The 23,006-nt window shown below is 35.0% G+C and overlaps 1 protein-coding gene across 2 annotated transcripts in view; it reads left to right on the top strand.

The window, feature by feature from the left end:
• LOC127832254 (uncharacterized) overlaps nt 1-23,006 on the top strand; it is a 79,446-nt gene that overhangs the window by 12,617 nt on the left and 43,823 nt on the right. The window contains exons 1-4 of one of the 2 annotated variants that reach the window (XM_052357581.1): nt 5,290-5,782; nt 15,147-15,320; nt 16,700-17,666; nt 21,098-21,264. In XM_052357581.1, the coding sequence (XP_052213541.1) occupies nt 5,777-5,782; nt 15,147-15,320; nt 16,700-17,666; nt 21,098-21,264 (1,314 nt within the window). In that variant the 5' untranslated portion in view covers nt 5,290-5,776. Of the gene's footprint in view, nt 1-5,289; nt 5,783-15,146; nt 15,321-16,699; nt 17,667-21,097; nt 21,265-23,006 lie in introns of those variants that run through there. The other variant, XM_052357583.1, reaches the window with a different exon arrangement.

Here is a 23,006-nt window from a genome sequence, read left to right as displayed (position 1 = left end):
CATCTGTCTCATTAACTCAAAGTTCAAGGTCATGCTGAGAGGTCAAAAATCAGATTTGTTCATAAACAGCTTGTGTTTGACACTACCATGTTTCTATACAAAAGTGGAATATTGGGACATGTGTGCCTTATGGACACATGTCTTGTTCATTTAAGTCTATCCTGCTGCTCTCTTGCTAAGTTGGTGCCTAACATCAGGTCAGTCTTCAACAAAAATGAATGCAGGTGAGCTCACTTAAGGGCCATCAAGGATCTCTTGTTTTTTTATGCCCCCGGTAGGGTGGCATATAGTAGTTGAACTGTCAGTCCGTCTGTTTGTCTGTCAGTCTGTGCATTCGTCAGAAAACTTAAACATTGGCCATAACATTTGCAATATTGAAGATAGCAACTTGATATTTGGCATGCATGTGTATCTCATGAAGCTGCACATTTTGAGTGGTGAAAGGTCAAGGTCATCCTTCAAGGTCATCCTTCAAGGTCAAAGGTCAAAAAACTAAATCCAAGGGAAGTAACAAGCTTTAAAGGGAGATAATTTCTATTTTATATCATTTGGCTGGTACAGGTCATTTTCACAAGGGAAGTTATATTTTTTAAAGGGATATGATAAAAAAAAAAAAAATTCAAAGCGGCGCAGTAAGGGGCATTGTGTTTCTTACAAACACATCTCTTGTTATTTATAAGATGGGAATGCTAAAATAGTTCTTTGGAAGAAAAAATTAGCCAGACAGGCTAGATATTTCAAAATACAAATTTCAGAGAGTGTTACAATGCACGAATGGACATAGGTCTATTTTCAATCTTTTAAAGGACATTTGGTTAATGTGGTTTACATTTTATAGAATTGATAAAAATTTTGTATTCTCATTCCTACTATGCTCATAAGGTATCATACTATATACAAATTAGTATGCCCTGACAAAATTATTACCCATTATTTATTCATATTTGACCTTAAATTGCTCTACCTGCATTTTCTAGACTTCCTTTAAAATTAATGAAATTTGAAAGTTGACACTATCATCGCTATAAACCATGGATTATGGTCAGTAGAAAGATAGAAATGTTATATTCCACTTCATAATTGTCTTTATTTCTAATAGATCATGCCTTATCTCCTGGAATGGGTACCAAGTTGTACCAGCCAGCAACAAATTAGAAGTCCTAACATGGTAACGGCATAATGAGCTAGATTTGAACGGAGTAAAACTACTACCCGTGAACAATATGACCTAAGTGTAAAATCACAATTTTAAGCCAATAAGCTAATATTGGATTACAATAATGGAATTTGCTTTAAAACCCAGTGCCTTACGCAGTTTGATGAGTTTACGTTTTTATCGTTTTTATCGTAAATTGTAATATTCAGGCAATGGAACTGTAGTAACTTGAGAACTAAGCCCAATTTAGGAATGCAATGTGAGTTATCTAAGAGGATTGTATTTAAACTGAGTCATGATAGAAGGCTGCAGAACCAGTAAAAAGATAAACTTTGGATTGGCTCTTTATTACCTTTTCAAGGGTGCATGTGCTTTATCAATTCTTATTGTTGCACTTTTGAAAGTTTTGTTTTATAGGTTAATACTTAGCTGGTTATACTTCATGATATTTTATTTGGAAAGAAAGTGTTATCTGGATTTTTCTCTGCTTGTGGTTAAATAGGAGACATCATTTACAAGTTTTCTGCTGCTGATTCAGTGGGGATTTCTTTATCTTTTATTTTATCAATACATTTGGCTTTCACTAAGAGCTGTTACATTAGTACAGTCAGTTAAAAACCATCATGCACTTTCAAAAGCAGCTTTAAAAAACGCTGTTTGGCCATACCACAAAGACAATTTAGTTACAATAGTGTCAACTGTAATTGATCTTACAGAACAACAGTCATGTCCCTTTGTTTTGTGATATGACTGTATAAGAAGAGATTATTGACTAAAAAGGTATGATATAGATGATGATAATGATATAAATGATTATGATGATGAAGATGACAACAGTGGCACCAATAAATGATTATGTTGATACTTAAGGCTAAGACTGGCTTTCTGAAAGCATTATGCGCTCCATTGAAATGGGCAGAAATTCACTAGTTCATGGTACAGTGTACGTCCGTTTACATTTGTGAGAATTCTGCTGTTGCTGCTGCTGATGATGATCATGATGATGGTGTTAATGGTGGTGCTAGTATGTTAATATTCTTCTTTGTTATATATCAAATTATGATCCATTTTCATTTTCTGAAAATTTCTGAAAGCATTTACAAAAACGTTCTCCCTACTAAGTGGGAACTTGTGTAAGTTGATGCAACTTTTTTTTTCATTGAGTATTTATAATATCTCTGTGAAGTTCAGTAGCCAGTATACATGTATTAATGTTTAATTGTGTTGTATTTGGAAACATTATTTAACATGAAGTTGCTTTGTTGAAAGCAGCTTTAATTAACAAAAAAGTTCTTATTTTCTTGCATATGCATTATGAGTTAACATCATAGCTTGTATTAAATATCAGGTGAAAATATTTACCTAATTGTGTGCCATAATTCATATTAGAACTCTGAAGATTAAGTTTAATTACTTTTAATTGTCATAAAATCTACTGCATGCACTGGTGTTGAATTATTGTAAAACAAAAATAATTTAATTAAAATAAACAAACCTATTCCCTCACAAGTGGATTTGGAATGCATGATTTATAAAAATACTTATGCTAACAAAGTGGCAAACTTTTTATATGCTTTTAAGACATTTTTGTCTTATCAATCACACTGTCTGGGGCTTGTTTAAGTTGCGAAATTGTTGAATATTACTTTTAAAGAAATCAATATATGACTCAAATGCATTTATAAACCAGTAAACAGCATATATATTTATTATATTTCATCTTTTGATGTCCCCCACCACTATAGTTTTTGCCCTGTCTGTTGGTTGGTTTGTTTTTTATTCCCCCTTTCGAAGAAAAAGGGGCATATAGTGATCGAACTGTCCGTCTGTCTGTCTGTCCGACTTTCCATCACACTTTGCGTTTAGGTTTCGAAAAATGCTCATAACTTCTATGTCCCTTGAGATATAACCTTTATATATGGTATGTATGTGTATATGGACAAGGCCTTTCCATACGCACACAAAATTTTACCCCTGTGACCTTGACCTTGAACTTAGGGTCAGCGTTTAGGTTTGAAATCTGTGTTTAGGTTTAAAAAAATTCTCATAACTTCTATGTCCCTTGAGATATAACCTTCATATTTGGTATGCATGTGTATATGGACAAGGCCTTTCCATACGCACACAAATTTTTACCCCTGTGACCTTGACCTTGAACTTAGGGTCCGCGTCTAGGTTTCGAAATCTGCGTTAAGGTTTTAAAAAATGCTCGTACCTTCTCTGTCCCTTCAGATATAACCTTCATATTTGGTATGCATGTGTTTATGGACAAGGCCTTTCCATACGCACACAAATTTTGACCCCTGTGACCTTGACCTTGAACTTAGGGTCCACGTTTAGGTTTCGAAATCTGCGTTTAGGTTTCGAAAAAAGCTCATAACTTCTATAAAGCGTTTATAGGGGGCATAAGTCATCCTATGGTGACATCTCTTGTTTGTTTGTTTGTTTGTGAAAACTTTAACTTTTGCCATAACTTTTGCAATATTGAAGATAGCAACTTCATATTTGGCATTCATGTGAGTCTCATGGAGATGCACATTTTGAGTGGTGAAAGGTCATGGTCATCCTTCAAGGTCAAAGGTCAAATATATGTGTCAAAATCACTCATTTAATTTTCACTTTTGCAAATTTAAGATTGCTATTTGATATTTGGCATGCATGTGTGTCTCATAGAGCTGCATAATTTGAGTGGTGAAAGGTCAAGGTCATTCTTCAAGGTCAAAGGTCAAATATATGGGGACATAGTGTTTCACAAACACATCGCTTGTTTAAAACATTTTCTCATAAGAAATCCTTGATGAATCGCCTATAATAATACTGATATTCCTGCTACATGTAGCTCAGTCCAATTGCGAGTTTGAATCCCAACCAGGCCACATCTAACTTGTGACCGGTCATGTTTGTGCTTGTTCTACCCCGAACTGTGAGCCCAGTATGAATCTTTCGGTTAATAGCATTCGTATGTGCACTCAATTCTAGTACACTGCTAACAAGGTCTGGACTTGCCCTGGGAATGTTTGATCAGTAGTTGGTGAAATTTCATGATTTGAGTTACATGATATTGAAATTGATACCAAATTTCAACATAGAAAATGATACTTATATATGATTCACAGTAAGCAAAACTTCTCTGTACAGATATTGTGATTAATCAGACTATGAACGAATTAACAATTAACCCTTTACTACTAGGATAATCTTCAAAGGTAAACAATGGAATTATCTTAAAGAGTAAACATCCTTGCATGATTCTAGAAGTATTTTTTTAAGGATAAATTCTTTTCATGATTTTGGGATGATCTTGAATGTTAAACATCCCTGTATTGATACTGCAATGTCTTGAAGGATTAAAGGATAAACGACCCTTTTAAATACCAGGATGATAGATTAGCTTCGCTTTAATGACACGAGGATGATCTTCACGGATGCACATCGTTTTAGTTGATCATCTTGAAGGGTAAACATCATTTTTAAAGTGCTATGATTAGTATTAAGGTTAGCCCTTTGCATGCTGGGAAATTTGTCGTCTGCTAAAATGTCTTCTGCTGAATTTCAAAAATTAGCATTTTCTTCGTTTTTTTTTCAAAGAATACTATCAGAATAGCAAACAGTTTGGATCCAGATGAGACGCCACGTTCTGTGGCGTCTCATCTGGATCCAAACTGTTTGCAAAGGCCTTCAAAATTCGGTTCCAGCACTGAAAGGGTAAGTATCTCTGTAATGAACTTTGTTTCCTAGAAGATGTTTGCTACTTTAAAATTGGCAGTACATTGTACCATGTGCGAATGTGTGCGTTGGTAAATAAAACTTCATCAGAGCTACATGAAATTTTCACTCAGTAACGTGTCAGAATCCATTTTGAGTATCCGGACACTTGTGACAAGTACAAGTATTGGGATATTATCATAAGTTAACCATCTCTCAATTGTATACATGACAAGTGGTTTTCAAGTCAAGCTTCATTAACAAAGGTTAACTTTAAGGAAAGCTTTATATACACTGATTACGTCCCTTTAATGTTAAATTTAAGATTATTCTCTAGATATTTATTCTCACCAAATAACTACTTAAGGCTTACACAGAGTGCTGGACATGGAATGATTATTTTTTTAATATGGCGAAAACAATTAAGAACCCATTGTAAAAGCTGATTGTGTGTAGTTTTATTACAGGGCTATAGTATTGACATGACTGGATCGCTCAAGTGGAATGCTTGCACGCTTGTTGTCTTATAGCAAGTAATTCTTTTGGATGAGAATTTAGAAATAATTGTTCAGAGTGCAGTGATAATATAATAACTTTATAACAAGTGGTTTACATGATTTGATAGTTGATACTGTCACTGAGAGCTTATTATTGGACTTGTTGCTTGTTGACATTAATTAAATGTTGATTAACTTAAGCGGTAAATATAATATGCTTGGTGAATCAATGTTATAACTAAAAACAAGGAAGTGTAATTATTTCTTTAGATTGGCATGGGATATACATGATACTATATGTATTATGAACAAGTTGCTATATAAAATTCAGTTATATATAATGAAACTGTTTTTGTTGTTTATTGATGTGCATCCACCCATTTGGTACGGATGATGGATTTAAATCCAAGTCAATACAATGCAGGTATGCAAGATTCATATATATATTTTTCCATTTATAGTTTGCAGTGTGCATCATTAGTAAATGGCAGGAAATTTAAAAAAAACTTATATCTCAAAATTAAATGACATGTGGTCTTATATTGTTTTTTTTTAAATAACTTTTTAGTGTTTTTCATGTTGCTTATTTTGAGAGGTGACACCATTTTGGTTGGTTTGAAACGCAATCATTTGTATCACATCTAACCACAATGAACAGATATGTGGGTGTATAGTGGTGAATATACATGTAAAGCACAGTTTTTCCACATTGCTATTTTGATAAAAATGTATATGAGATTTGAATGTAAAAGATTTCCTCAGCATGATTATTTAGTACATCACATTTTGTATGTATATGTATAGTATGAAAACATTGGTCAGTCAGTACTCTTTCCTTGATATGTCATGATATATGTTACACATGTTAACAGTTTTATAAATCAACTACATGTAAGTTATATATTAAAGCTATTTGTAAAGATTTCGAATCAATTTCCTTGTCCTGATTATAGTGTAAATGTGCCTTCATAATAAAGGGTGCTTATGTTTTTTTTGGTAAATTTGTGACACTGGCTTTTTTGGTCAGGAACTCCTGGCACCAAATTGCCCAAATTTTAAATATAACTATGGTTTCACACATCATGCAATCTACTCATTTTTATCATTAGGCAATGGTGTTTTTATGCCCCCGGATTGAATGATCGGGGGCTGAGCTCCAGATAAGGGTTGTATTTTCGTAATTACGAATTATTTTCAAGTCCGTTACGTATTTATTTTAAAATCTTGTCGTACCATTAGGAATTACAAAATCAAGTTACGAATGATTTTTTTTAGTTCTTTTCGCGTATTAAAGATCTCTTCGGTGCTTATATAAAATGGTTATCAGGTTTGTTTAACAAAGCGCATTTTTTCCAATATAAGCGGCGTGTACAGCCTATCTGTCAAAAAACAATGGCGGCGCCCAGAGAGCTTCCTAAAAAACTGCAAAGCGTGCAAAAACACGCTTTTTACATATTGTACGCAAAGTGGGCCAAAGTTGAATGTTAAGTAAGACATTATAGAAAAGATCTTATACGATGTTGTATGTTCAGTTTCCGAAACAGTCGGAAAAGCTAAAAAACGCGACACGGCGGGTCCAAACTTAAACAAAAAAACATTGAAAGAGTGGAAGGGACAATTCCCGTGGCCAATCGTTGAAAAGATTGAAGGGGAGACCCATTTTAATTGTGAGATATGTAAAAATTCATCGAAGGCATGCAATCTAAGCACAGTTTGGGCTAGTTCTGGCTACCATAACTTTAAATGTCGCTTTTTATGATTTTTGATTGGCGCGACTTTATAGGTATGTTCAGGTATGTCAATACTATATAAACTTACTGTACGCTGAAGTTTCTTTAGCTAAGTTTGGGCATATGAAGGTATTTGAAAAATAAAATTGTATAATACTGAATAGACACGGTTGAACTTGTTTAAATGAAGTTGCTAGTATGTTTATTTTTATTTTTTGCATGAAAATAACCATTATTATTTATTTTTAGGTCATTTAGAAAAGTTAAGAATTATTTTCCAAAACTTAGTAGTAACGTTAAGAATAAAATTTCAGAGTTAAGAATTATTTTTGAAAATCTGTTAGTAACGTTAAGAATTTCAGAAAATTTTATCTGGAGCTCTGATTGGGGGTATATTGATTTTTGCCTGTCTGTCTGTCATTCTGTCATTCTGTCACTCTGTCATTCTGTCCCAAAACTTTAACCTTGGTTTAAGTTTTGCGATAACTTTTGCAATATTGAAGATGGCAACTTGATATTTGGCATGCATGTGTATCTCATGGAGCTGCACATTTTGAGTGGTGAAAGGTCAAGGTCAAGGTCATCTTTAGAGATCAAAGGTCACATATATGGCTTTAAAGCGGTGCAATAGGGGGCATTGTGTTTCTGACAAACACATCTCTTGTTGTGTTTTGTTCTTTTGTCAGGAGATATCCTTGATATCCATGAATGTGCAATCCTCACTTTTTTGTGTAGAAGACGACTTCATCTTTGAAATCAATTTGAATACTTGTCAATACTGAAAAATATCTCAAATCATTATTTTTTTGATTGGCTAAAATGTTAGCCCTATACAGGCTGTCAAGCGGTCATACTTTCTCCTACTTTTTCCTACTATTTCCTACTTTTTCATCAGGATCCTACTTTTTCCTATTTTTTTACCAAATCTTCCTACTATTCCTACTTTTTCATTTTCAATGGAGAATTATTTTTTTTTAAAGAGTTTATTTAGTAAACTTGCAGGATGAATGAATCTATGGCATGACTGTATCCCTGTTAAGGTGCATTCATCTAGATGAGACCTGACAACCCATGCTGACTGTCTGCTAGCACCTCTTCAGGAGTATAAATATTTATTTCTTATGTAACTTTTAAAATTATTGACAAGTTTTTTTTTTAAGTAACAATAGTGCCTTGTTTACTTCCTTAGCATTTGTACACTGCAGACTTCACTACCTTACACAGTTCCCAGTGATGCAAGAGCTGAGGGAACCCATTGTTTATTCCAGTTTTATTTTGTTTCCATTGACAACAATTTGACCAAACCTTATGCATGTTTACATGATATTGCTGTTTGGAATGTAGAGATATAGAGATACATGTATTGTATGAGTGGTTATGTAATATGGAATTTATTACACAAGTTATTGGAAAAAAGATAAAACTGATGCTTTGCCGATTTTTCATCATTTACAAATATAATGTAATAAATTCTGTATTACATGACAACGGATATGATGTTCTATTGATATCATAGGTACATCATGTTTAGTAATTAAAGATAAATGCACAGAGCCTAAATGCCCTGATACATTTTTATGCTCCCGGTAGGGTGGCATTTTGCAGTTGTACTGTCAGTCCATTTGTCTGTCTGTCTGTGTGTGTGTGTCCGTCCGAAAACTTTAATATGGGCCATAACTTTTGCAATATTGAAGATAGCAACTTGATATTTGGCATGCATGTGTATCTCATGAAGCTGCACATTTTGAGTGGTGAAAGGTGAAGGTCATCCTTCAAGGTCAAAAGTTAAAAAATACAATCCAAGGGAAGTAATAAGCTTTAAAAGGGAGATAATTTCTAAACCTGCCAAATGATACATTGAAATTTTATTTCAAAGCTGCGCAATAGTGGGCATTGTGTTTCGGACAAACACAATTCTTGTCTAATGATGCCATAGCTAGTGAGGTAACTTCAAGGTGTTAAAGCGGGTATATATGATCTTGTCAAATATTTAGTAATAAATATAAAATGTGTAAAAAACTTATTATACATATATTTCAATATAAACTAAAATAAAAGTTAAGAAGAACATGTGTTGAAAAATGCTAAATAAGCCAGATAGTTAATTCTGAAATCGAAAAAGGCTGTACAGCCGAATTCGCCAGCATATATATCATGCATGTACGATGTGAATCTAAATTTAGTTTAACGGTTCATTTGAAATTTCTGCAACGATATCGATTCATACGACACATGAACACTTACAAAAAAGACGAATCCATCGGTTATTGTAGGAAAATAATTACGAATTATCTTCGTCACAATCGGCTCGGGGCGCTAATTTGTATTTGCTGTATTTTATGAAATTCGTCTTAAATGTATCATTTTTCTTGCATAGTGTGTGTTATTATAACATATTTGTATCAATATTTTACAATTCAGCACATATAAAAATCGTATATACCCGCTTTAAAGCGAAGTTTTAAAATTATTTAACGGCATTATTACACTCCCGCAAAGTCATCAATAATGTAAAAGCCATTATTTGAAACTGGAATAAACAATGTAGTGCAACTGTTTCATTGCCCAATCAATGCTGTCATAAAAGATGTCAGGTGATAAGGTCCTATCTCCAGTTGCATAATCTGCTCTGCAATGACCAGTCATTTTGAATGTAACTTAAGTCATTATAACTGCACCCTATTGTCAATTTAAAGGTTTCACAATGTAGCTGTAGCAGAGCATTTACACTGCTTTATATATTAGTATTAATCTTGTACAACAAGTTGGTGTATCACTAAATAAATTTGGTCTTCTGCTTAAGGATATAACATGCACAATATAATTACCATTTGTATATCGATACACAGACCTCTAACCACTTATTTGATGATACACCAAAATGAACAGCATCTAATTACATGTATACTTCTTTATCAGGGTAGCTTTGCTTGAAACTTAATTATCATAGATACACTATAAGTGCTAAAATTCCTAGTGGGAAAACAAAGTTTAACCCTTCATGGATGGAGAAGTTGGACAACAGTGGAAAAACACTGGGATCATGGTGCAAGAGAGATACCGGCAATGAGTTTGCAAGATATTGTACTGTCTGAATGAAGTCCATCTTGTAGTAATTCTGGTGCTAATCAACTTATAATTCATGCAGATGGATAAAAACACAAGGAAAACATGAAATACATGCATGATAATTCACAAAAGCGTTTGTTTGGAAGTGCCCAAAAGCCAAGCAGCTCTCAGGGTTGTGGGGATAAATCTATCTGTATGCAAGTACATCCATCACACAAGGAACAGGTACAAAAGGCTGAAATCTTCTGGGCCCTTAAGGTAGCTTCAAGTGGGTATCCATACAGAACATGTGATGGCACTCCTGCTCTGTTTCAAGCTATGTTTCCTGGACCTGTGTCTAAAAAATAAGTATTATGTATTCCTACTTTTGAGGGAAAAGTTCCTACTTTTTCCTACTTTTTTCCTACTTTTCTTGCAAAAGTAGTTCCTATTTTTTCCTACTTTTTGAAAAAAGGTCACTTGACAGCCTGCCTATATTTGATTCAACCAATCAGAAAGCAGAATTAAAACGGAAGTTCGATTCATGTACTGTAAACTTGGAAAAATTTAATAATCATATCCAATTTTGGGGGGGCATTTTCGACAAATCATCTCGCACATTTTGTGTGCGACATAAATCCCGACTAGACTAGTTTTTTCATGAATTTTTCTAATATTATGAGATAAAAATCACAATTATGCGGCCTAGGAAAAACACTTTAAATTATATAGCTAGAAAATTAATTATTGATTAAAACCATTTTAACTAAATAGATCGGGGGTATATTGTTTTTGGCCTGTCTGTCATTAGATGTGTGTGTGTGTGTGTGTCACTGTGTGTGTGTATATGTGTCCCAAAACTTAAACCAAAACTTTAACCTTGGTCATAACTTTAGCAATATTCAAGATAGCAACTTGATATTTGGCATGCATGTGTATCTCATGGAGCTGCACATTTTGAGTGGTGAAAGGTCAAGGTCAAGGTCATCCTTCAAGGTCAAAGGTCAAAAAAACAAATTCAAAAACTTTAACCATAACTTTAACCTTCTTCATAACTTTTGCAATATTGACGATACCAACTTGATATTTGGCATGCATGTGTATCTCATGGAGCTGCAAATTTTGAGTGGTGAAAGGTCAAGGTCAATGTCATCCTTCAAGGTCAAAGGTCAAATTTATGGCTTCAAAGCGGCGCAATAGGGGGCATTGTGTTTTTGACAAACACATCTCTTGTTTATTGGGAGATTATCGATATAAGAGTCATCAAATGAATAATAACTTCTGAATTACATATCCATCTATAGAAAGCTTTATTGTTCACATATTTTCTGCAGTTTGGTATCTTTTGTGAAGGACATTTTTTTTACTGAGTGCTTGAATTTTATTATGCCCCCGGTATGGTGGCATATAGTATTTGAACTGTCTGTCCGTCCGTCCGTCAGTCCGTCCAAAAACTTTAACATTTGCCATAACTTTTGCAATATTAAAGATAGCAACTTGATATTTGGCATGCATGTGTAACTCATGGAGCTGCACATTTTGAGTGGTGAAAGGTCAAGGTCATCCTTCAAGGTCAAAACTAAAAAAAATACAATCCAAGGGAAGTAATAGGCTTTTAAAGGAAGATAATTACTAAACCTGCCAAAAATGATATATTGAAATTTTATTTCAAAGCGGCGTAATAGGGGTCATTGTGTTTCTGACAAACACATCTCTTGTTTTGTTTATTAACTTCCTTTGTATTTTGTGAATAATAATTAAGGGTGTATTAGTTTTGTCAAATTGCTTAAATTAGACATTAATCAATTTAGCCGCCAATTCAATGCATCAACAAAAATGTGCATAATTGATAAATGCTGTTAAAAACAGGAAATAAATGAACACAAAAACACTTCAAACTTATGTGAGTATAGATAGTTGTAAGGCAGAGTGCCAAGTGCAGTGGTAAAGAAAGATATAACTCGTGACTAGTTATATATGTGTATACCTCATAATGGCTTCAAAGCTACATCTTTCTGAAGTATATATTTTTTCTTGTTAAAATTCTGCATGTGAGCTGTTTGCACCATGACAGCTGCATTTCTGCAAGTTATTTTTTTCCTGTCTTTTTAGCTCACCTGATTGCCGGTCTTTGTCCGTCGTACGTCCGTCCGTCCGTTAACATTTGTTCGTAAACACTCCAGAGGCCACATTTATTGTCCGATCTTCATGAAACTTGGTCAGAAGCTTCATCCCAATGAAATCTCGGTTGAGTTCGAAACTTGGTCATGCCGGGTCAAAAACTAGGTCACTAGGTCAAAAAAACGAAAAAAACTTGTAAACACTGTAGAAGTCACTTTTTTATGCATGCCCAATCTTCATGTAACCTTGTCAAAATGTTTGTCTTAATTATATGTTGGTTGAGTTCAAAAGTGGTTCCGGTCCGTTGAAAAACATTTCCGCCAGTGGGCGGGGCAGTTTTCCTTATTTGGCTATAGAGAAACCTTGTAAACACTCTGGAAGTCACAATTTTTGCCCAATCATCATGAAAGTTGGTCAAAACATTGGTTTTATTGATTTCTCGTACAAGTTTGAAAATGGTCCAGATCGGTGAAAAAACATGGCCGCCAGTGGGCGGGGCATTTTTCTCTACATGTTTATAGTGAAAACATGTCAACACACTAGAAGTCACATTTTTGGCCCAATTTTCATTAAATTTTGTCAGAACTTTTGTTTCCTAGATACGTGAGTTAAGTTTGAAAATGGTTCCGGTCTGTTGAAAAACATGGTTGCCAGGGGGACGGGGCAGTTTTCCTTATATTTATATTGTAAAAAGGCTTGCAAACAATCATGAATAAAGGTCATGTAACATGTGAGACAACTCTTCTAAATATGCTCATAACTTCTATGTCCCTTGAGATATAACCTTCATATTTAGTATGCATGTGTATATGGACAAGGCCTTTCCAAACGCACAATTTTTTTTAGCCCTGTGACCATGACCTTAAAGTAGGGTCCACATTTAGGTTTCGAAATCTGCGTTTAGGTTTCGAAAAATGCTCTTAACTTTTATGTCCCTTGAGATACATGTATAACCTTCATATTTGGTATGCATGTGTATATGGACAAGGCCTTTCCATATGCACACAAAAATTTACCCCTGTGACCTTGACCTTGAACTTAGGGTCCACATTTAGGTTTCGAAATCTGCGTTTAGGTTTCAAAAAATGCTCATTACTTTTATGTCCCTTGAGATATAACCGTCATATTTGGTATGCATGTGTATATGGACAAGGCCTTTCCATTCGCACAAAATGTTTAACCCCTGTGACCTTGACCTTGAACTTAGGGTCCGCGTTTAGATTTCGAAATCTGTGTTTAGGTTTCGAAAAATGCTCATGACTTCTATGTCCCTTGAGATATATCCTTCATATTTGGTATGCATGTGTATATGGACAAGGCATTTTCATACGCACACATTTTTTACCCCTGTGACTTTGACCTTGAAATAGGGTCCGCGTTTAGGTTTCAAAATCTGCGTTTAGGTTACGAAAAATGCTCATAACTTCTATGTCCCTTGAGATATAACCTTCATATTTGGTATGCATGTTTATATGGACAAGGCCTTTCCATAAGCACACAAATTTTGACCCCTGTGACCTTGACCTTGAACTTATGTCCACTTTAGGTTTCGAAATCTGAGTTTAGGTTTCGAAAAATGCTATAACTTCTATCAAAGCGTTTATAAGGGGCATATGTCGTCCTATGGTGACAGCTCTTGTTTTTAGCTCACCTGATTGCTCAGGTGAGCTTTTGTGACTGGTCTTTGTCTGTCCACATTTGTTCGTAAACACTCTAGAGGCCTCATTTATTGTCCGATCTTCATGAAACTTGGTCAGAAGATTTGTCCCAATGATATCTCGATCGAGTTTGAAACTGGGTTATGCTGGCTCAAAAACTAGGTCACTAGGTCATAAAAAAGAACAAGCTTGTAAACACTGTACAAGTCACATTTAATGCCCAATCTTAATGTAACTTTGTCTATATGTCTGTCTTAATGATATGTTGGTTGAGTTCAAAACTGGTTCCGGTCCATTGAAAAATATGGTTGCCAGTGGGTGGGGCAGTTTTCCTTATATGGCTATAGAGACCTTGTAAACACACGTTTTGTCTATGAACGTATTTTTGATATTCCGTTAAGCTTAAGTGAGGTAATTTATACAAGTAAACGCGAGATTTTTTAGAAAACCTTTTTATATCGCTCATTTCATTGCTTAAATGTAGATATGCAGTTAGTTTTAAATCGAATTCCACTAGAAAAAAAATCGGAGAAAGGAATATTTAGATTTTTATTGTTCATAGAATGCGAGTTTTCTTATATATTTTGCATTGCAGGGGAGGTAATTATAAAACCTTTAAGGCTTCGAAGTAGTCTATATCTGTATATATTGGTGATTCTTTTTAAAGGTACTGGTTAAATATTAAATTAATTATTATTTCTATGTATTTAAAGAAGTATTGATTCCAATATATGCGTTACTATATAATAGATCAGGAATGTGGAGATGTATGTTTTGTGTTCATTGCTGTAAATGCCCACGTCGTGGTACCTTACTGCGAAGTACTTGAGGATTAGTTTTTTCTTTAATAAAGCATTCGCAATAGTTTCTCGTTGCCGGGTTATTTATTTGTACGATTTAAACGCGATGTGTTTTAATGTACGTGATTTAACAAGGCTATTGTCAAGCAATACCCTTGTTTAATCACGTACATTAAAACACTTTATAAATTTGAATGGGTTATGTTCATTTCAAACTTGTAAGATAAAAAGACATAACATAATTTTGAAAACTGAGTTGCATGTAAGATTATGCAATAGCGAACAACTTCAGTGCCTAAAGCGCTTTGATTAAAAGTTCTTCTATTATAAATGTGTGTGTGTAAGTGTGCATGTAGATTAACAAAACAATAACCAAACCAAAATTAAAGAAAATTACATGTTCTTCAAAAGTAAATTATCTGTGTTTTCAGGTGATTAGCAGCCATTATGAGTTGAAGGATGGCATGGAACCAGTTTCTATCCCTTATCCACTTCTGTACACATTAAGCCAGGAACCAGAACTGATCACATGGTCACTTCAAAGGGAGGTAATTCTGCAGAAAACTGCAGACAGGAAATTGGGCTTGAAACTTCAAACTTTTCAGGTATGCAATGGTTATAGTTTTGCTCACTAAGAAAAACAAGAACAAGTTATAACACACTCAGATTTATTTTAGAACTTAATAAGAATCTTTAAACAGATTGTCATATTTATAACACCAACATATTTTCCACCATGTTCAATAATTATCAAGGGATGTAAATATCTTTATGTTCAGTATATAAGGCTCAGATGATGCCTCTAGGGTCGAAATTTGCTTGTGTGAAATGTATTAATATGGTATGATTTCATTTAATTTGTACAAAAAGTTAACATAAATTTGAATAGATTAATACCAATTATTCAGGGGTTTGCTTAATTGACACGAGTGGATGAATCAATAGAAAAACAGTAGTTTTGAAATCAACACACTTTAGGTCTATCAAACAATCTGGAACATAATGAACACTTATTTATGTATATTATAATGCATCGCCCTGTGAGGTATTAAGTGTTTTTGCTACATTTCAAGTATCTTAAATGGATTATACCTCAAGTGAAAGTTGCCTTCTTTCCTTGATAATAATAATATATGAGACAAACTTGACAACATGCAAGTACTGTTTTGTTCACACATTGAAAGAACATAGTTCAATTGAGGAAGGTAGTGATATTGGACACCAGGACTGAAGACATTAACTTTCACTTGAATGACTATAAGTGGGACATTGGATAGGTTTGGGAAATACCATCTTCAAATGTGGTGTTTCCTTTTACACCTTTGTCATTGTTTGGTTTTGTTATTAATAAGAAACTCAGAACTCATTATTATTAATCCTGAAACTTTGAATACGTTTATCAATGGCCTTAAAGGGTTGCTTTTTGATTGTGAACAAAATATTATGATCATCTCATCCTTTCTGTGTGTCTGGTCTCCAAACTCTCCATACAGCTAGTATTGATGTACATGCAGTGCTAACTGGTTCATTTTTATCCCTAAAATTTGTATAATAGAGCTGAAAGTGCAGCAAAATTCCAGCTGAGGGGAATAGCTACGCAGTGATTGATTTTTGGTTTCAGGTTTCAGGAGTTAAAAAAACAAACATTGTGACATAAGAGATAAGCTTTCACAGTAGCTATGTCCATCTGCTGCAGTCATTTTAGCGGCTTAATTTGGTGCAACAGGGAGTGTTCCTGAGCGCAATAAAAGTGCAACGAATTTTTAAGGCACCCTGGGTATGTAAAAGTCAGACTTAAATGTTTAGTGCCTCAGGAATAGTTTTCAAATGTTTTTCTTTTCAAGCTGATCTTTAACCAGGATTTAGTTTTGATCTCCCATCCAATGCAAGCACAGTTTCCATGAAACGGCCCCAGTCCTCCAAAACTGAAAAAAGCTGATTGTATTAATCAACCAAAAATGTACTCTATGCTGATTGTTAACAGGGTCAACAGCAGAGCTACACCATAGTGACCAAGGTTAAGCCAGACTGTCACATTGTGAAAGGTCATCTAAAAGTGTTCGAAAGGGTCTTGGAAGTGAACTTTGAAGACATAGTCCACTTGCCAAGCAATGCTGTGCTCCCTTTCCTGGCTAGAATTCCCGGTTGTAACATAGTGCTGAAAGTCTCAAGTCCATCTGGAATTGACCATGTGAATGCATTGACAGCGAACAGTGATCCCGGTGATCCCGGTGATAGGCCCATTTGTGCTGACCAGATTGCCTTATCAGGTGCGGATGTTACTAATAGCAAAAAATCAGGTGATATTGGTAATGAATCTTTTGGAAGTGATGTTAATGAAGTTGAAATTACTGATGATCAGATTAGTAATAGATCTGTTACATATTCTTGGGAGAAAAGACTGCAGAAAAACTCTGAAACTCAGTTGAGGAATGTAAGCAAGGGGAAGGAACCTGTGAAAAGAATAAGTGATGATTCAGGTGTAACTGTTTTAAGTAACGTAGAGGAGAATGAAGGAAAGACATGTGTGACTAATGAGGTAAAAAGGGCAGACAGTCAAGTGTCAGGAAGTAGTGGTTCGAGTAACCAGTCTGGTAAATCAGGCTATTCTCTGTGTAGGCCCAGATTTAAAAATTCCTCTCTTTCAAGGTGTGATTGCTCAAGTAGAAACTTGGCATTATTTTTTACCTTGGAAATGATGAGGAAAAACAAGGGAGACAACAAGCATGGTAAACAGTCCTTACTGAAAGGTGGCAATGAATCTGTAGATCATGCGGAGTTAGAACCCTTGAAGCCCAAAGTGTGCAAATCCCCAAGAGGCACTTCACATTGTGAACGCTTTGTCAGCAAGGATGAGGGGTCCCTTTCCCTACCGATCCAGCTGGACTCCGCTGTCTCCATGGCGGACATCAACATAGATGACCTTGTGACCCAGTCCTTGCCTTTACCAGGTGAGCTTCTTTACGTTTTAGACTGTTTGTGGGGTAACACTGGAATCACACTCTCTGTTGGTTGGTATTTCATGCTGTGCAAGTGTATTTAGTGTCACAAACTCGTCGCTCAGTTTTCATTAAGGATAAATATTTTTTGTGTTTGTTGCGATATTCTTTGGAGAGTTATGTGTCCTTGAACATTTTTTTTATACTCACCTTATTATACATGTTCTCTTTTTGGGGTGAAATTTTTTCTCAGTTTTCTGTAAATGAACATGAAAGTTGAGATATTTCGTTTATACTAATTAGAAGTGCACATTTTTGTACGTATGTTATTATATTCTTTGCATAGTTAGGTGACCTTTAAATAAGGTAAGTCCATTGAATTACCTTTTAGTGTAAATGTGATAACTTTTTGTAGATTGCACGTTGTCTATTACAAACAGTTTCTGGCCTTGAGGCAGGAAATTTTATTCAAATTTGTTGGACTCTTTCAAAAGTCAGCTAAGGTGAAACGCTGGGTCAAATATCTACACAGAAAAATATGACACCATACCCCTGCGTTTAATAGGCCTTAAATGAACTTTTTGAGAAATCATGATATACTATGAATATGATGACAAAGTCATGTGGTGTCATTAATAAATTGTTTGGTCAATAAATTCTTGCTTGATTATTATCAATTTATGCAAAAATGGACCAAACAGTCTTGTTAGGTGATTGTTGTTATGTGAAATTTAACAATATTATATTAATATATTATATATACCGGGTAATTGCAAAGGAAACATAGTATTGAGCTTAACCCTCTCAGTGCTGGAACCGAATTTTGAAGGCCTTTGCAAACAGTTTGGATCCAGATGAGAAGCCACAGAACGTGGCGTCTCATCAGGATCCAAACTGTTTGCTATTCTGAGAGTATTCATTGAAAAAAAAATCGAAGAAAATGCTAATTTTTGAAATTCAGCAGACGACATTTTAGCAGACTACAAATTTCCCAGCATGCAAAGGGTTAAGAGTGATCCTTAGTAAAGCACTCTTCCATATTCTGTAAATATGAAGGTGTCCCACTTAAAAAAAAAATGTACATTGTTATCTCTGAAAAAGTAATTGTGCACACTTTTATTGGCACTGTTTTCAGATCTTCTCTCTGAGTGTGCAATAACAATGCTTAGCAGTTTAAAGTGTTAATCAGGAACCTTTCAATACAACACGAAATCAATGAAATAACTATATCTCTCTGCTTGTGAGCTTTAATCCAATACAAATTTTGTTGAAGTCTCCTGGATTGTAAATTATCAAATAATGTATACATAAATCCTTTTGCAACATGTGAATCAAACTAATTGATTGATCTTTATTAAAAGAGTTAACAAACAAGGCTTTTGTTGACTGGGTTACACTTGTGTTATAATGTAGTGCAGCTCATACATGCAGAAATTGGGGTAGACATACAGTGTTTATTGTGTGGGATTTTATGTTTAATTTATTGCGTGGGACTAAATGTTTGACTGCAAATTCATTGGAATTTGTTATCATGCAATATCATGTGAGAAAATAAAGTTGTTGATTGTACTGTCCCTGAATGAGAAGGCAATGGATTCTGAATGTGCTATTTCAATCAGTAAGTAAACCTTATTAGTTATGTGTTTACTGCTGTGATTTTTTGGAGATATCTTATTTCAAGAACTACATACATCAATTTAGTTTTTCTTCTCTTTGTTGTAGAGAAAATTTTCATTCATTGACTTAAAAATTAATAAGGTATTTATTATATAATTAACAAAAATAAACTAAATACATCACATTGTTTTAACACATTTCATTTTTAGCTCGACTTTTTTTGGAGAAAACCCAAGGAATTGTCATAGCCAGCTTGTCTGTGGCATCCGGCGTCTGCCGTCCGCCGTCCGCATCGTGCTAAAACCTTAACATTGACTCTTAAATCAAAGTGCTTCCATGGACAATTTGAAACTTCATATGTAGCTGCACCTTGATAAGTTCTACACGCCACACCCATTTTTGGTCACTAGGTCAAAGGTCAAGGTCACTGTGACCTCTAATATATCTTCTGACAAGCTTTCATTTATTCAAAACTGCACCCACAGCTGAGTGTTGGCACCCGCTTTGTGGTGCTCTTATTTTAAGTAACCTTACAACTATAATAAATGTATTTGTAACTTAAACATTCATGAAATTAATACCAGTAAAAAAGACACACCTTTTGGGGTAATTACACAGTTTTTGCATGTAAAATAGTACTGCAAAAACGTTTCCACTGCTTTAACCTTATGTTAGCTCTTGACTTAATTGCTTCTTTGCTGTTGCATTTTTTACTCATCATTAGTTTAAAACAATAGGGGGTATTATTGAACTGTGTCTGTATCATGATAAACAGGTTTCAGATATCACTTTTTAAAGATATCTGATACTTTCTTTTACAAGTAACATGCTATTATTGTATGAATAAGCTATTTAGGAATGGATTTTTTTCCCATTAAATCATGTATTTATGCCTTCAGCATAATAATGGTGTAATGGCGTGCTAAAAGTGTTACTCCTGTCTGTATGTGTGTGTTTGTGTAGGATATTTCGTGTCTGACTCATAACTTCTTTTTACATGATGGTATTTCAAATAAATTGACACACTGATCAAGATGACCTGTCACATACAACATCCGTGTTGCTTGCTTCAAGGTCAGATTGATTATTAAAAATTGTTACAATTTTTTTAAACACTTAAACTTAAAAGACCATGTTTTAGCTCTTAGCTTGGTTGTATAATGTTCATGTCATAAATTGACCATGCATCTTAAGGCATTCTTTAAAGGGGCCTTTTCACAGAGTTTGGCATTTTTTGAAGTTTGTCATCAAATTCTTTATTTTGATAAATGTAAACATATGATAAAAAAAGGTCCAGTAAAAAATCAAGAATACAATTAAAAAAAGAAAAAAAAGGTAACCCTCAGCAGGGCTCGAACCACTGACCCCTGGTGATCAGGAGTAAAAAGTCTCCTACTTAGACCACTCGACCATCTGTCCGGATACAATGACGGAAGTATTTTATACTTTCTATAAGCAATCCTCTTAGTTTCACAAAATATCACGACAACAACGGAACTCTCCAAATTATTAATACGTTTCGCGTTGCAACGCTTTATAATTTTCAGGTTTTTAAATCGTCAAAAGATGAATATAATGGCTATTTTAGAGCATGGGTAATGTTCAGTATTACTGTTTTCTCACAAATATCACAACTAATACGAAAATTTGCGAATCTGAAACAACTTTTTTCAATTTTGTCAATTTCCCCAAACGTGAAAAAGCCCCTTTAACTAACTTTGGGTAGCTCAGAGCCGGAGCATGACTATAAGGTTAACAATGTCCTTCTCCTTTTGAGCACCACAGAACAACAGTGAAGTTATTTTACATTCTTCTGTCCATTTTAGGAAGCCAGCAGTGCAGCATGGTTGGTGGCCAGGTACCGGCCGACTTGCGGGTTTGTCACAGTTGTGGGAACCAGCCCAGCGTGACGACACGATCCAGCCCAGTGGTGACATCATTCTTCACTTCACAAGAAGACATGCCTGCTGAGTACAAGGAGTTCTTACTGAAGGTGACATTCCCATAACTGCTGTTTTGTGTAAAATTGTTCAGCTATCAGCTCACTTTGATTTTTTTTAGCTTAGCTGTTTTCGGAGAAAACCCGAGGTATTGTCATAGCCAGCTCGTCATTGTCGTGTCGTGTCGTCCGCCTGCGTCGTGCTAAAACCTTGACATTTTGCTCTACAAGCAAAGTGCTTCCACTTACAACTTTGAAACTTCATATGTAGATGCACCTTGATGAGTTCTACATGCCACACCCATTTTTGGGTCTCTAGGTCAAAGGTCAAGGTCACTGTGAACTCTAAAAAAAAAAAAAAAGAAAAAAAAATTCTGACAAGCTTTCGCAGCCGAGCGTGGCACTCGTTATACGGTGCTCTTGTTAAATCTATCTTTAAATCTTTTAGTGTTTTGTTTTACTTTGTTACAGCAGGGTATGGTAACTACAATGACAATAAAAGGTAGCATGTCTCAGAAAGAGGTTCTTGCTAAAGGGTTTACTTAAGTCAAGACTTGTTTAGTCAAAGTGTTACCTTACCTCCTTTTCACTTTATTTTTAAATCTATCGTTATGAATCTTTGTCACAAAGTTCATCTTGACAATGTCTAGGCGGAATTGAAATCTGTGTCACGAGCCTCCAAAAATTAAGTCACAAATTTAAATCTAAGAAAACATTTGTTGCCACTCTATAGAGGCCACATTTATGATTCAATCATGATAAACTTGTTATGCCCCCCTTCGAAGAAGAGGGGGTATATTGCTTTGCTCATGTCGGTCGGTCGGTCGGTCGGTAGGTCGGTCGGTCCGTCCACCAGGTGGTTTCCGGATGATAACTCAAGAACGCTTGGGCCTAGGATCATGAAACTTCATAGGTACATTGATCATGACTCGCAGATGACCCCTATTGAATTTGAGGTCACTAGGTCAAAGGTCAAGGTCACGGTGACCCAAAATAGTAAAATGGTTTTTTGAATGATAATTCAAGAATGCATACGCGGCCAACAGGGCACACTCTGAACAATATTACTGAAGCAACTGGTCTGTAATCCTAAATCTATAATTATCAGTCCAATGAAACATCATCCTTTTAGTAAAATACAGTGGATCAGTAAAAATATTATCAGAATATGAGATTTTTTGTATATTTTGTATAATAAATATTGTGTTAATGTTTAATTTTGTTGATGAATATAAATATAGCAGGACAGGGGAGGTAATACACTACAGGGGAAACAAATGCAATAAGTTTAAATTTATTGTTACAGATTTGCCTCCCTTGTAATATATCTAAATATTACCAAATGTAAGGCTAACTGCATTTTTGTAATGCATACTACTACTACTACTACTACTACTACTACTACTACTACTACTACTACTACTACTACTACTACTGCTACTACTGCTGCTGCTGCTGCTGCTGCTGCTGCTACTACTACTTCTACTACTACTACTACTACTACTACTACTACTACTACTACTACTACTACTACTACTACTACTACTACTACTACTACTACTACTACTACTCCACCACCACCACCACCACCACCACCACCACCACCACCACCACCACCACCACCACCACCACCACCACCACCCACCACCCACCACCACCACCATGTATTCACACAATGGCTGCTACTACAACTTATAGCCCATATAGGGGGGCATGCATGTTTTACAAACAGCCCTTGCTCAGAATGTTTTTCTTGACAATATCTAAGCAGAGGTCGAATCTGGATAAAATAAAAG

The sequence above is a fragment of the Dreissena polymorpha genome, chromosome 5, assembly GCF_020536995.1.
Source record: "Dreissena polymorpha isolate Duluth1 chromosome 5, UMN_Dpol_1.0, whole genome shotgun sequence".
NCBI classification, from domain to species: domain Eukaryota; kingdom Metazoa; phylum Mollusca; class Bivalvia; order Myida; family Dreissenidae; genus Dreissena; species Dreissena polymorpha.
Note: the sequence above shows the minus strand (reverse complement) of the source record. Positions and strands in the feature narration are given on the sequence as shown.